The sequence below is a fragment of the Melanostigma gelatinosum genome, assembly GCF_949748355.1.
Source record: "Melanostigma gelatinosum genome assembly, chromosome: 23".
In the NCBI taxonomy this organism is placed as follows: domain Eukaryota; kingdom Metazoa; phylum Chordata; class Actinopteri; order Perciformes; family Zoarcidae; genus Melanostigma; species Melanostigma gelatinosum.
In genome coordinates, this window is record NC_136656.1 from 3639271 (window position 1) to 3651443 (window position 12173).

General features: G+C 43.8%; 2 protein-coding genes across 3 annotated transcripts; both read right to left on the reverse strand.

The window, feature by feature from the left end:
• Nucleotides 1–2930: 2930 nt before the first annotated feature.
• LOC306796665 (type I phosphatidylinositol 4,5-bisphosphate 4-phosphatase-A-like) lies at nt 2931–5726 on the reverse strand (the record flags this gene model as incomplete). The annotated part of the gene is made up of 7 exons (XM_079295721.1): nt 5520–5726; nt 4817–4998; nt 4182–4288; nt 3595–3706; nt 3427–3479; nt 3244–3334; nt 2931–3074 (listed from the first exon to the last, which is right to left on the reverse strand). Exons 1-7 carry the CDS (start codon nt 5605–5607, stop codon nt 2931–2933), a joined length of 777 nt encoding a protein of 258 aa, XP_079151847.1. The 5' UTR covers nt 5608–5726.
• A 1797-nt stretch (nt 5727–7523) lies between these two features.
• On the reverse strand, nt 7524–11873 carry LOC306796216 (E3 ubiquitin-protein ligase TRIM39-like). 2 transcript variants are annotated; one of them, XM_079295044.1, is made up of 8 exons: nt 11771–11873; nt 10279–10869; nt 9993–10088; nt 9674–9907; nt 9395–9539; nt 9256–9282; nt 8878–9053; nt 7524–8744 (listed from the first exon to the last, which is right to left on the reverse strand). In XM_079295044.1, exons 2-8 carry the CDS (start codon nt 10864–10866, stop codon nt 8376–8378), a joined length of 1635 nt encoding a protein of 544 aa, XP_079151170.1. In that variant the 5' UTR covers nt 10867–10869; nt 11771–11873; the 3' UTR covers nt 7524–8375. The 2 variants fall into 2 exon arrangements, with proteins under 2 accessions (XP_079151170.1, XP_079151169.1); XM_079295043.1 differs by having other exon boundaries at nt 9395–9542.
• Nucleotides 11874–12173: the final 300 nt, after the last annotated feature.

The following is a 12173-nucleotide window of genomic DNA, read 5'->3' on the forward strand; positions in this document are numbered from 1 at the left end:
CGAGAGAGCGACACGACACACTTCCCCCTGAGCCGGCAGCTGAAGGGAGGGAGGGAGAGGGAGGGAGGGAGGGAGGGAGGGAGGGAGGGAGAGAGAGAGAGAGAGAAGCGAGAGAGAGAGAGAGAAGCGAGAGAGAGAGAGAGAGAGAGAAGCGAGAGAGAGAGAGAGAGAGCGAGAGAGAGAGAGAGAGAGAAGCGAGAGAGAGAGAGAGAAGCGAGAGAGAGAGAGAGAAGCGAGAGAGAGAGTCTTGCGGGCAAGAGAGAGCGAGAGCAAGGACATTAGATGAGGGTGTCTTTAAGCTTCCTGGGATTCCTGATAAACTGAAATTGAGCTGAATTAGAGCCACGCTGACTAAGCACAAACATAAATATGAAATAGTTCCAGTGTGTTTGTGAATCAGTATGAGTAAGAACATGTATAGACAAAAGATTTTAAACTTTAGGAGATAATATAAATTGTTTTGGTTGCTGTTGGTGTCCTCTCCCTCACTGCCTGACTGAACGCTGACCTCTAGTGGTTCTAAGTGGTAAGAACATAGAGAGAAAAGTCTGCTTTACCAACTTATTATACATATTTAACAACAAAGGTAGAACTTATTCTATCTAACTTATTTAAGTTGTAAAGATGGAAAAAAGGCTTAGTGTCGCATATAAATACAAATACTTTTCAACTTTTAAGGTGATTTAAACTTAAAGTTGTGAAGAATTAAATAATAAAGGAAATTCCGTATTTATTGCGATATTGAAATAAAGAAATAATTGTAACCTGCTTGCAGACTACAACAATCAAGATTATTTGCATGTTTTACAGCCTCAAGATATGTCACAGTGAGTCAGCAGGTACCCGAAGAGTTAACTTTATATTGTTAAAACAACACAACACAACTTTTGGTGAGTTCATGCGTGAGACTTTAGCCGTCAGGAGGCACAAACGGGACCAAAAGTAAGAACCTTTACTTTCATTACTGCCGGTTGTTTCTTGGTACTAATTTGATATGCAGATTGTGAATATTAAACACAAAATATTTGACAAAAATGGCAAAAAACCTGTCATACACATAATTAAAAATAAGACATTTGAGTCAGAGGACGTTGTTAAAAGTATTATTATGTCACAATATACAAAAAAGAAAATCCAGCCACCGCAATAACATTGACAATCATACAGTAGTAGTACATCAGTACAACGTAGTGCAACGTGTTTCACAGGTCAGCGAGTACTTACATTAACCAGCCACAAGGGGGGGCAACAGCTCAGATAATTCTATACAGTCCGAAATAAATCCGCAAATATTTACACTTCAACAGAGAACGAGACACCGACTGGTTTTCAATGGTGCGTCGGCGCAAATTCAGTTTGATTCAAGCGAGACAGATGTGACTTAAAAAAAGAGAAGATGCTCAAATAAACCATTCTGTGTGAAGTCTTCAAGTCATTTCTTAAAGTCCCTCAAAACAGGTAAAATGGTATTTTTTTTTAAGTTAAAAGTTTCGCGGAATATGAAGAATTCTTTGATATGAATTATTTTCAAACAAGCACATTAAATCAAAATGCCCCAAAATCCATGTGTGAGACGATCTGAACTCTCAATTAATGCAAATTAATTGATGTACCTCCTCTATCAATTACATTTCCCTCATCATATTATATTATGCCCCAAAAAGCACATTATGATATTTTTACACTTACAGTTTTAGACAAATTAGATGTCACATGTTAAATAGTGTGCCGTTACCTTTTGTTTCCATGTTTTCATGCTAAGCTAAGCTTACCGTACAGATGTGAGGTCATCAACCTTTTCTAATTTGTTGAACTCTCAAACCAATATTTGCCTTTCCCAACATTTAACTACAAAAAATATATAGATTTTATTTTCTAGTGTAGAGAGAATAATCATTGAAAGAACAGAGAAATAATCACGTATTGTTTTTCACAGTGCTCTGTGATTCGGGTTCATTATTGATTTCCCGCCCAATTTGGTTTGATGATACAGCTCAGCGTCGAACGAAAACACCTCCCAGGGCTTCACTGGGTTTTATTTGCTGTTGTTGTATTTCTCTGGAGGAAACTAAGCTTTCATATAATTGTAGTTCACAGAAGTTACAACCTGTTTACATGATATCGTTGTGAATTTAACAGCAGCGCCAGGCTTTGAAACAACATATTCTACCAACATTTGATAAGACTACCAGGTCAAAAACAAATCATTTAAAACACACTTCTTTCTCTAGCTTTGTCCGTCTTTTATCTCAAACTACCATCTTTCTTTTTCTCTTCATTTAACCCCCAAAAAAACAAAAAAACATGTCGTACTTATAATGAAGATTTTCAGGCAATCGACCCTTCGCTAAGTTCCGCCCCTTTAACGCAGACTGGCCAATCATAGCGCAGCATCGGCCAGCTCCGACCAGGGTCCGACAACTACCCGGCTCTGCTTCGTAGACTCTCGTGGTCTTCATCTTCAGGCTGCTTTTCTGGATCTGGAACTAGTCGTGGGTAGATATTGCGTAATAGTGATACTTTTAGTTGGAAGGACACGTTTCTAAAAAGTTACGTTTCTACGTAAACTTTTTTAACTGATCTGTAGCTTCTATCTTTATCTTTTTAAACAGTTTTCAGTGCCGAGTAAGGATACATCCTTCAAACACACTTCCGTCTGCTTTTCTCAGAAAACACTTTTTCGCATTTCTTAAAATTAGGACAGCTTGACGGAGTAGAAGTGGGGGGCGGGGCTTAGCGGAGAGGGTCAATTGGCGCCGTAAATCCAATCTGGCATGAATGTGGAGTTTGACTTTCAACATCTGTTCTTCTCTCTTTGTCTCGTCTGTATCTTAACTCTTTCCCCTCCTTCTCTTCATCCACTTCCCCTCTCACCTACCTCCCTTCTCCCCCCCTCCCCTCCTTCTCTCTCTCTCTCTCTCTCTCTCTCTCTACGTGATGTTGGATATGGGGTCACTGATTTTCAGACACCTCCAGTAGATGGCTCTTGCCATGGTGAACAGAGCGAGCAGGATCAGCAGCACCCACGAGACGTAGATCCCTTTCGAGCTCTGGGCGGGCTTCCACGTACCACCCTGAACACACAGATTATCACTCAATTTACTTTACAGCCCACTCAAAAAACTAGCCAAAAACTTGAAATTATGAAAACCGTAAAAGCAAAATCAAGACTGCAGTTTGTTCCACAAGCATTTTAGGAGTTCTTCTGGATAATTGAAGTTACTCAAATGTCTTCACACGCACCACAACTCCTGCAGTGGAGGCGACGAGGACAACAAACAGCAGGAAGCACAGTAGGCTCCTCCTCCTGGGGTACCGCCGGCCAATAGAAGAGCTGGAAATAAAAAGGCAGAATAACATTTTAACAGTCGAAACAGAGAGGCGGTTGGTGGGACCGTTGTTAAGGGGAATTGTTGAGGCTCTTACACTTTTCGGCAGTGTGGACATCGGGCCAAGGTCCGGTCTGAAAACTCCGTCCACTGGAAGAGGAACAGGAAGTGAAACGTTGAATAATTACATCGAAGAAAAATAAAGAAGTGAAATTTGCACCGTCTGTTATAATCAATGTCATCAGTGTGTGTGTGTGTGTCCTACCAGGAATGTACTGGAGCAGTGTCCACAGATGATCCTGATGCCGACGGGCTGATGCTGCGGTTCAGGACTTTCTCTGCCGATGTGAACTGGTCCCAGGTTTATGACGCGTTTACTGGCAGAAAAAAAAATTAAATAAAAACATTCAAGAAAACGTGAGCATTTTAAACAACTAAGACTTCCACTTCCAACTGTATAAGAAACAAGAGGAGTGTGAGGAAAGCAGGTTGATTTTCATCATTCGTGTTTTCACTGTCTGAACTTTGAAGACTTTTAAACGCACAGTATGTCATTTTCTGCCGCTAGCGGTCTCTCAATCAAAACGACAACAAAAGACGGAGTTTGGCGACGTGGTGAGGCAGCGTGGGATCATGGGAGTTGTAGTCTTTATTGCAGCCAGCTCTCCCCCTTCAGTGTTCATCGTTCAGGAGGTTTTTACCTCCGAGGTTTCCTCTTCTACGACGCTACTCGATGGACACGGGACGTCCCGGAGCTGCTAACGTTTGTTTCTGTGATAACTGAAGACCCAGACGTCCAAAAGCACATTACAATTCTCTGAAACATAACCCCACAGTGTTTGTGCGTCTCACCAGTACGGTCGTGGACAGGCGATCCTCTGCGACGTGACTTTGCAGATCAGGAGACAGTTACACGGACAGCGGACGTACTTCTTCCCAACAGGGGCGTTCTTTATCGGCTACAGAGAGGTGAGGATGAAGAAACGAGAAGGAGAGAAGAATAAGGAAACGTGAAAACCATCACGGAGTTTAAATAGGTTTCAGCAGTTCAGTTTTGAGCTTATCAGCTGAAAGTCTTGAGAAGACTTCCTGAGACAGGAAAAACGAGTCTGGCTGGTGAATCACTGATGTTTTATGTTCCTGACTGCAGTCGTTCTGAACATTCAGACGCTTTCAGCTCTGTGAAAACATGGTGAAGAGCTAACAAAACTCCTCTGTTATTATATTGTTATGTGATTTTACATTCGATAAAAAATGTAAAAACTAAATTTCTGCAGCAGCAAAAACAAAGCGAGAGAGAGAGACACACACAGAGCGACAGAGAGACGGAGAGCGAGAGACAGAAAGAGAGTGAGAGACAGAGGATCAGGACGGCTGTTGTTTTATGGATGAGGGGGAGATTGGAGACGACCCTGACTCCTCCTCCTCCTCCTCCTCCTCCTCCTCCTCCTCCTCCTCCTCCTCCTCCTCCTCCTCCTCCTCCTCACCGTGGCTTCGTTGCAGATGCTGCACTTCACCACGTGCTGGTGCGTCTTGCCCTCCACCGATATGGCGCTCTGGCAGACCCGGCAGCTGATGACCGGAGCGCTGCCGCTGTCCGGGCTGCCCTGCGGCGAGTAAGGAGGCGGAGGCTCACCGGGGGCCACCGAGCTGGGGAACGCCGACAGACCTGGAGGAGACGGTTTAGTTACACGTGAATACCAACACAAAGAGTCCACATGGCTGAAGACTGTTGTAGTCTGAGCAAAAGAATAAGTAAACAAGATAAACAAATCCAGGGTTTCCTGCAGGAACCTCATCACAGCTGATACACTCACAACTTACACCGAGTCATGTATATATACTCCTTTCAAATGTGATTATTATTTGAATGTTTCTGATAAACTGGATGAAGTGTAAGTCTACAGCAGTACAATGCAACCTAAGCAGCAGTAATAACCTAAAACACAATATTAAAACAAACAATTCTGTTGTATTTCTATTTGTTGATTTTACTAATATATATATATATATATATATATCATTTTATTTATTTGTTTATTTTTAGCGTATTTTATTTGATTATATTATTTCTGTTATTGTTGTGATTTCCTTGCTTTTGCAGCTTCTTCCACCACTAAACTTTACTAACAACAGATAAAACGGTGATGTGTCGTGCTAGCTAGCTAGAAACGCAAACAGCTGACATACTCTGTGGCTTTGACGGATATCCATGCGAGCTGCCACCGGGAGAGACGTCGTGCTGCTCGGCCAGCAGTGGAGACCGTTCACCGTCCATCTTCTACCACCACACCACGGCCTCAACCAGAGCCGAAGAAGAAGGTAATCCTGGGATGTTTTGATGGCGTCGCTGCGGAGATTTCAACCACCTAAAAGCCTCAGGTCGGCTTGCTGACATCCACATGACACGGCGGTGAGAACACTGAGGGCGGAAGTGAAATAACGAAAACATCTTGTCACGTGACTGGGGGGGGGGATCTGAGTCACGGCTGTGATGGACAAGTGCGCTCGACCAATGAGCGCTCGGTTCGTCGATGGGCGGGTTCACAGGCACCGTTGGGCCGTTGAGAGGTTAGACCAGGGGTGGGCAAACCTTTAGGCTCGGGGGCACATTGAGTTTTAATATTTGACAGACGGGCCGGGCCAGCAGCAGATGAATGGAGTGTTTGTGTGAACTTATATGAATTACAAGTAAAAGCCATGACCTAAAAAGTAACTTGCATTTAATTTCAGTGGGAACAGTGTTGTTGGTCACCCTTTTTAACCAGTGCGTCAACGTTTTTTGTTCAGAACAGATCTGAGAACAGATTCTCAGAACAGATCTGAGGTGTTCATCAGTGAGCTGGGATCTTACACGGTATTTTTTGTATGTTTTTGTGTAATGTTTACGATTCATTAAATGATGTAACACTGCTGCCCTCTAGTGGTTAAGTCATGTGATGTTTATGATTCATTCAATGATGTAACACTGCTGCCCTCCAACAGTCAGGGTCACGTTCCAATACTAATACAAATCGTCCTCTAGTGGAGGTTTAATACCTTTTCACGGGTATTTTACGGCCTCCATTGTTTCAATCTTAAAACATTTGTGCTCTTATTTTACAGCAGTACATTTAAAGAGCTGTATTTCTTTTTCTGGACATTAATATAGCAGCAAGCAATTTGCTAAATTACGATATTACGTATATATATTTGTGGCTCACACACACACACACACACACACATAATAATCTTCATATATTTTATTGTGTAAAGCACTACAAATATTTGTGTGACATTTAAATAATAAATAATAAACATAAGCAACAATCATAGAGGTCCAATCAGATGAATATTTGATCAAATTACTACATCTTCCCTTCAAAGAGCAGCCTGATTTAAATGATTTCACTGTCATGGCTGATCCCTCTATGCACCAGGATGCAAAGACACAGAAATGTTTTGTCTATCAAGTTTCAAATTTGATTGCAAATGCTGTCTCTGCTTAACTATATTACTATTATAACTTATAAATTCTATGGATTCATCACAGCAAAAATAAACACAATGGATATAATAAACTCTTAATATAAACTAGCATTAATTAGAATATGTAGAGATTAACTGAGAGCAACAGAATGTTTAGGAGAAAACTGCCTTTATATAATATTAAAATAAGAAGTATCTATTGTGCAGATATCAAAGCATTTAAACACAGTTAAAACATAGTTAAAAAATAGTTAAAACATAGTTAAAACACAGTTAAAACATAGTTAAAACATAGTTAAAACACAGTTAAAACACAGTTAAAACATAGTTAAAACACAGTTAAAACATAGTTAAAACACAGTTAAAACACAGTTAAAACATAGTTAAAACACAGTTAAAACACAGTTAAAACACAGTTAAAACATAGTTAAAACACAGTTAAAACATAGTTAAAACACAGTTAAAACACAGTTAAAACATAGTTAAAACATAGTTAAAACACAGTTAAAACATAGTTAAAACATAGTTAAAACATAGTTAAAACACAGTTAAAACACAGTTAAAACACAGTTAAAACATAGTTAAAACATAGTTAAAACATAGTTAAAACATAGTTAAAACATAAACTTTAATAAAAACCAGTGAATGTACAGAAACACAAAAGAAATAACTGACAGTGACTTAGGTCAGAAAGGCTTTCCTGAATAGAAAGGTTTTTAGGCCGGTCTTAAAGAGACCCGTGTCTGTGTTGCCCTGAGGTGGTCAGGGAGACTGTTCCATAGGCGCGGCGCTGCCGAGCCAAAGGCCCGGTCGCCCATGGTGCTGTAATCAGTATTAGCATTTTAACAACGGATATTAAAGATAAGATATTAAAAAAACACCATAAAAATAAGTTCAATGTATCTTTTTTGAATCAAGTCAAGTTATTGAAACATGACGAGTAGGGATGAGATCACATTGTGCACAGACACTCAGTCACAGCAGAGCAGCGTCGATCGTGCACTGCTTATTAAAGTGTCTTACTGAACGTCCTCGTCCTCCCTGCATGGTTTGGCGTATCTCCTCTAAGAATGCAAAGCACATGGAAACATGGCCGGTCGCTCTGAACTGATGCAAAGGTTTTTGCAAAACAGAGAAGGTTTCTGGGTCCAGGGTAGAACTAGTTTCTTTATTTTCCAAACAAATCACCACAGACACACAGATTGAAACGTGCTGGTCGACATTATTCTCACAACATGTTTGATCCTTACGGTTAAAGCTGTAGTCAGAAATGAGACATTGTCTATGTAATGTCATGTTAAATAGCATGCTATGATAATATGTCATACTGGTTTTTGTTGTTGTATTATTATGAATTGTTCAAAGGTCTCAGGGGGCTGAGGGGGTACAAGTTACGGCCCAGTATCAATGTATTGGACGGGACTTTGAGACCTGCTGGTGTATGCTCGGTAGAACCCCAGATACAGAGAAGACGAGACTTATTATCAAACACTGAATCAGTTCTGCAAGTCCAAATCTTCCTTGCAGCTTCAGAACGCGGGCAAACGCTCATCCTCAAGTCAACGTCTCACGATCAGGTTAAAGATGATTAACATCTGAGATAACCAATGCCGCAGTATTTCTCCCTTCATCGAGAACACCCGGGCTGAAGAAGGGGAAGACCCTCCCCGGGAACAAGCACCCGGTGAAGGTGTAGATGTGAGACCTGGCCTCCACGTCAAAGAACGACACGCTCCCCTCCTCGTAATCCGTAAACACTCCGACCACCTGCGGCTTGTCCTTGAGGGAGAGAAGGGCCGAGGGGGAGTCCAAAGCGCGGTACTCTTCCCCGGCCCTCAGCCGCACTGTCCAATAGCCGTTCTCCGGCTTGGAGGTGATCATCCCCTTCCTGTTGACGGACTCCTTGACCACGCCCAGGTCCCAGAAGGTCTTTGTCCCCACCGCGACCTGAACGACACCGCGAGAGCATGTGAACCACTGAACATGGAAACTGCAGTATTTGAGGGTTTTTCCGAAACACTTTCAAGTTGATTCCCATGCACCGTTCTCCAATCAATCCATCATCAATCAAGACCCTGACCTGGAAGTAGAACCTCCCGGACAGGAAGCCTCTCTTGGCCAGGACGCAGATGACGGGGTCGAAGCGTTGGGGGTTGTCGGGCACGATGTGCAGCAGCTCGCCGCGGCCCGCCTGCTTTCCGTCAGCTGACAGGACGATGTTCGGATGGGCAGTGTCCGGGTCTAAAACCACATCAACTGGGGAGATAAAATGTGGTTAAATGTATATAAAACAGGCTGGGCAATATATCGATAATACATCGATATCACGATGCAAGACCAGATATCGTCTTAGACTTTATAACATTGTAATATGGCACAAGTGTCGTCTTTTCCTTGTTTTAAAGGCCGCGTTAAAGTGATGGAAAAGACCACGTCATTCTGTTGAGGGAGGTCTTACCTGCATACTTCTGAATCCTCTTCATCTCTGTCAGGAAAATACAAGTGTTTTTAAAGAAGGCTGAATTAAAAGGCGTCGTAAGTTCGACTGCAATATGTGCCATGCTGTACCGAGACGGGGCTTTTTCATTTCACTTCACCTTCCATCTTCCGGCCCTTCAATTCATTCTTCAGGGTGACGCCCAGCTTGGACAGCGCCCCCCTCACCGCCCCCACACAGAGGTCAGGGTTGACGGTGACCTCCGTCCACTCTCTGGTGGGAGGAGGTGACATGAGAGCGGGAGACTTCTACCAGAGGGAGACACGGTGGAGGAGACATTTCAATATTGCTGTATGAATTTGAGTAGTGCATTGAAAAAAAAGCCATTTTCTTTTCTGAAAACCGCTGTTTTCGCCACAGTTCAAGGGTCGGTTGTAACCTGTAAGACGTTCAGATGGTCCTCGGTGTCTCTTAAGTCCTCCAGCTCAGCGCTTCTCCTCTGCAGCTCAGTGATTTCCCGCTGCAGCTCGTCGACGAGCTCCTCCGCCCTCCTCTCTGCGCCTCTCTGCTTCTCCTTGATCTCCGCGTTGACTTCAGTTCGTCTCTCCTCGACGGAGCGAATGAGAGAGGCAAAGAGACGGTCGCTCTCCTTCGTCTCCTTCTCTGCACTCGTCTGGACGGGGACAAAAACATTTGTTTACCCCCTCAAACTACAGTTCCTTGGTGTCAGTGATCGACATCTGCATTATAGGACTCACGTTGCTGAGCTCCAGACAGCTTTTGATCTCCTCCACTTTCTTCAGTCGTTGCTGAATCATCTGCTGGAAATCCGCCTCGGCCTTCTTTATTTGGACCTAAACCAGCAGAACATACATTGAAACCTTCAGCTGGCAGATTGCAAGTTTGCCACCTGCATTACTAGCAAATGAGCCGATGAGACAAACTATGACTGTGAGTCTGCAAACAGGAGGTTAAGGAGGCTGAAAACAGCCTCCACCCTGGCCTAAACCCTTATAATACAGAGTACGCTCCAGGCCTGCAGACCTTCCTCTCCCGGCTCTCGTCCTCTATCGTAACGGCCTGGTGGTCTTTGTGCTGCGTCTCGGTGCAGAACCGGCACACGCACTTCTGCTCGTCCCTGCAGAACATCTCCAGCAGCCTCTCGTGCTTCTTGCACAGCCTGTCCTGCAGGTCGGTCATCGGCTCGATCAGCTTGTGGATCTTCAAGGTGGCGACTCGCCGGTGGGGCTCCAGGTGGGCCTCGCAGTACGAGGTCAGGCACACCAGGCAGGACTTCAGCGCCCTCACCTGCATGGAGGTCGTAGCGCAGACGTCACACGCCACCTCGCCCGGTTTGGCCGAACACAGCGGTGCAGCCGCCGAACACACCGTAACGTGCCTGAAAGTGTCCGCCAGCTCTTTGAAGGCCGCGTTGATGCTGATTTCAGGCCGGGAGGTGAAAGGCCTGTCGCAGGCCGGGCACTGGCAGACCTCGCTGCTGTCCCACGCGTTCTGGATGCAGGCCTGGCAGAAGTTGTGTCCGCAGGGAGTGGTGACCGGGTCGGTGAACACCTGCTGACAGATGGTGCACTGGAACTGCTTTTCTGGCAGCATGTTACCCAGGGAGGCCATTGTCTGTAAAAAAAAAAAAAAAGGAAGTTCGGTGATGAGTTACTCAGGGAGAGGTTTGATAGAGGAAGTGCATGCAAGGATTTATACAGAACAAAGACAAACGGGAGTACTGAACTTCCACAGGGAAGTAAAAACACAGTTAACTACCTTCTAGGTGTTTCTTTAACAATGTGCGTAACTATGCACGCCTTGAAATTCAGGACTTCTACACCCTGCACTGTTTGAACTGCTTGGTTTATTCGTCATTGTGTTCTCAGATAAATGCACACACCAGACACTCCCGCCGCACTGCCTTCACAGAAAACAGCCACACAATTACACCAGCGCACCAACAGCCTTTTATCACCGGTTACAGTGACATCAAAGTTAGAAATGATGTCGTTATTGTTAAAGGTTGCACGTATGAAACTTAACTCGTGAAAATTGTAAATTGAAATAACAGAATAGTTCTAGAAAATAAGTATTTTAGTCCCATTTAGTAAACACTCGGCAAAGTTTGACCGAATGAAGAGCTGGTGGAACCGTAAAAAGAGGTCAGACTCAGCTACAGGAAATGATTCACTGCCTTGCTCAAGGGTGATTCTCAAACAGGAGAAGGTTGATACCATTCTCAGCCGGTTAGCTTAGCACAAAGTCTGGAAACAGTAGGAAACAACTCTGCCCACGAGAAACAAAATCCCCTCGACATCTCCCTGATTAGCACATTATATCAGTTTTATTAAATAATCAAATCATTGGAAGTATGAAATACAGTAAGTCCCTGAAGTAAATGAACAGAGAGGGTAAGACTTAATCCCACAAGAACCAAGAAACAGTTTACAGTCAAATTACCTGAACTATTGGTTCAAAGCTGCTGTTGCAGGTCATGTCAACATCAAACCAGCTCTCTGAATATTTGACTTACTTCTCTGAGGGGAAGCCGGTCAGTCACGCTTCTGTGCTCGGTGACGGCAGAGCAGGTGACTCTCCCGCTGTTTGAATGGTTATGAATACATCACAGGGCTAACTGTGAAGCAGGAAAACTGTGAGGTCAACACGGTTACTCACCAGCCCGGACCCTCCCGAGCAACGCTTCACTGTAACTGATCTCAACGCAGCAGCACTTGCAGCACACTCCACTATTAGTTGCTGTATCAATAAAGCTCACATGTCGCAGCATGTGACATTTGTGTGCATATGAGGTCATAGCAGCGCTCACACAGGGAAGGAGTGTGTTTGCCTCATGGGTGGGGTGTTTTAAGGCCAATGGTTAATATTTTCCACGACTCACCTGACGCACAGAACAGAAACCTCAGCCTGACTTGGCG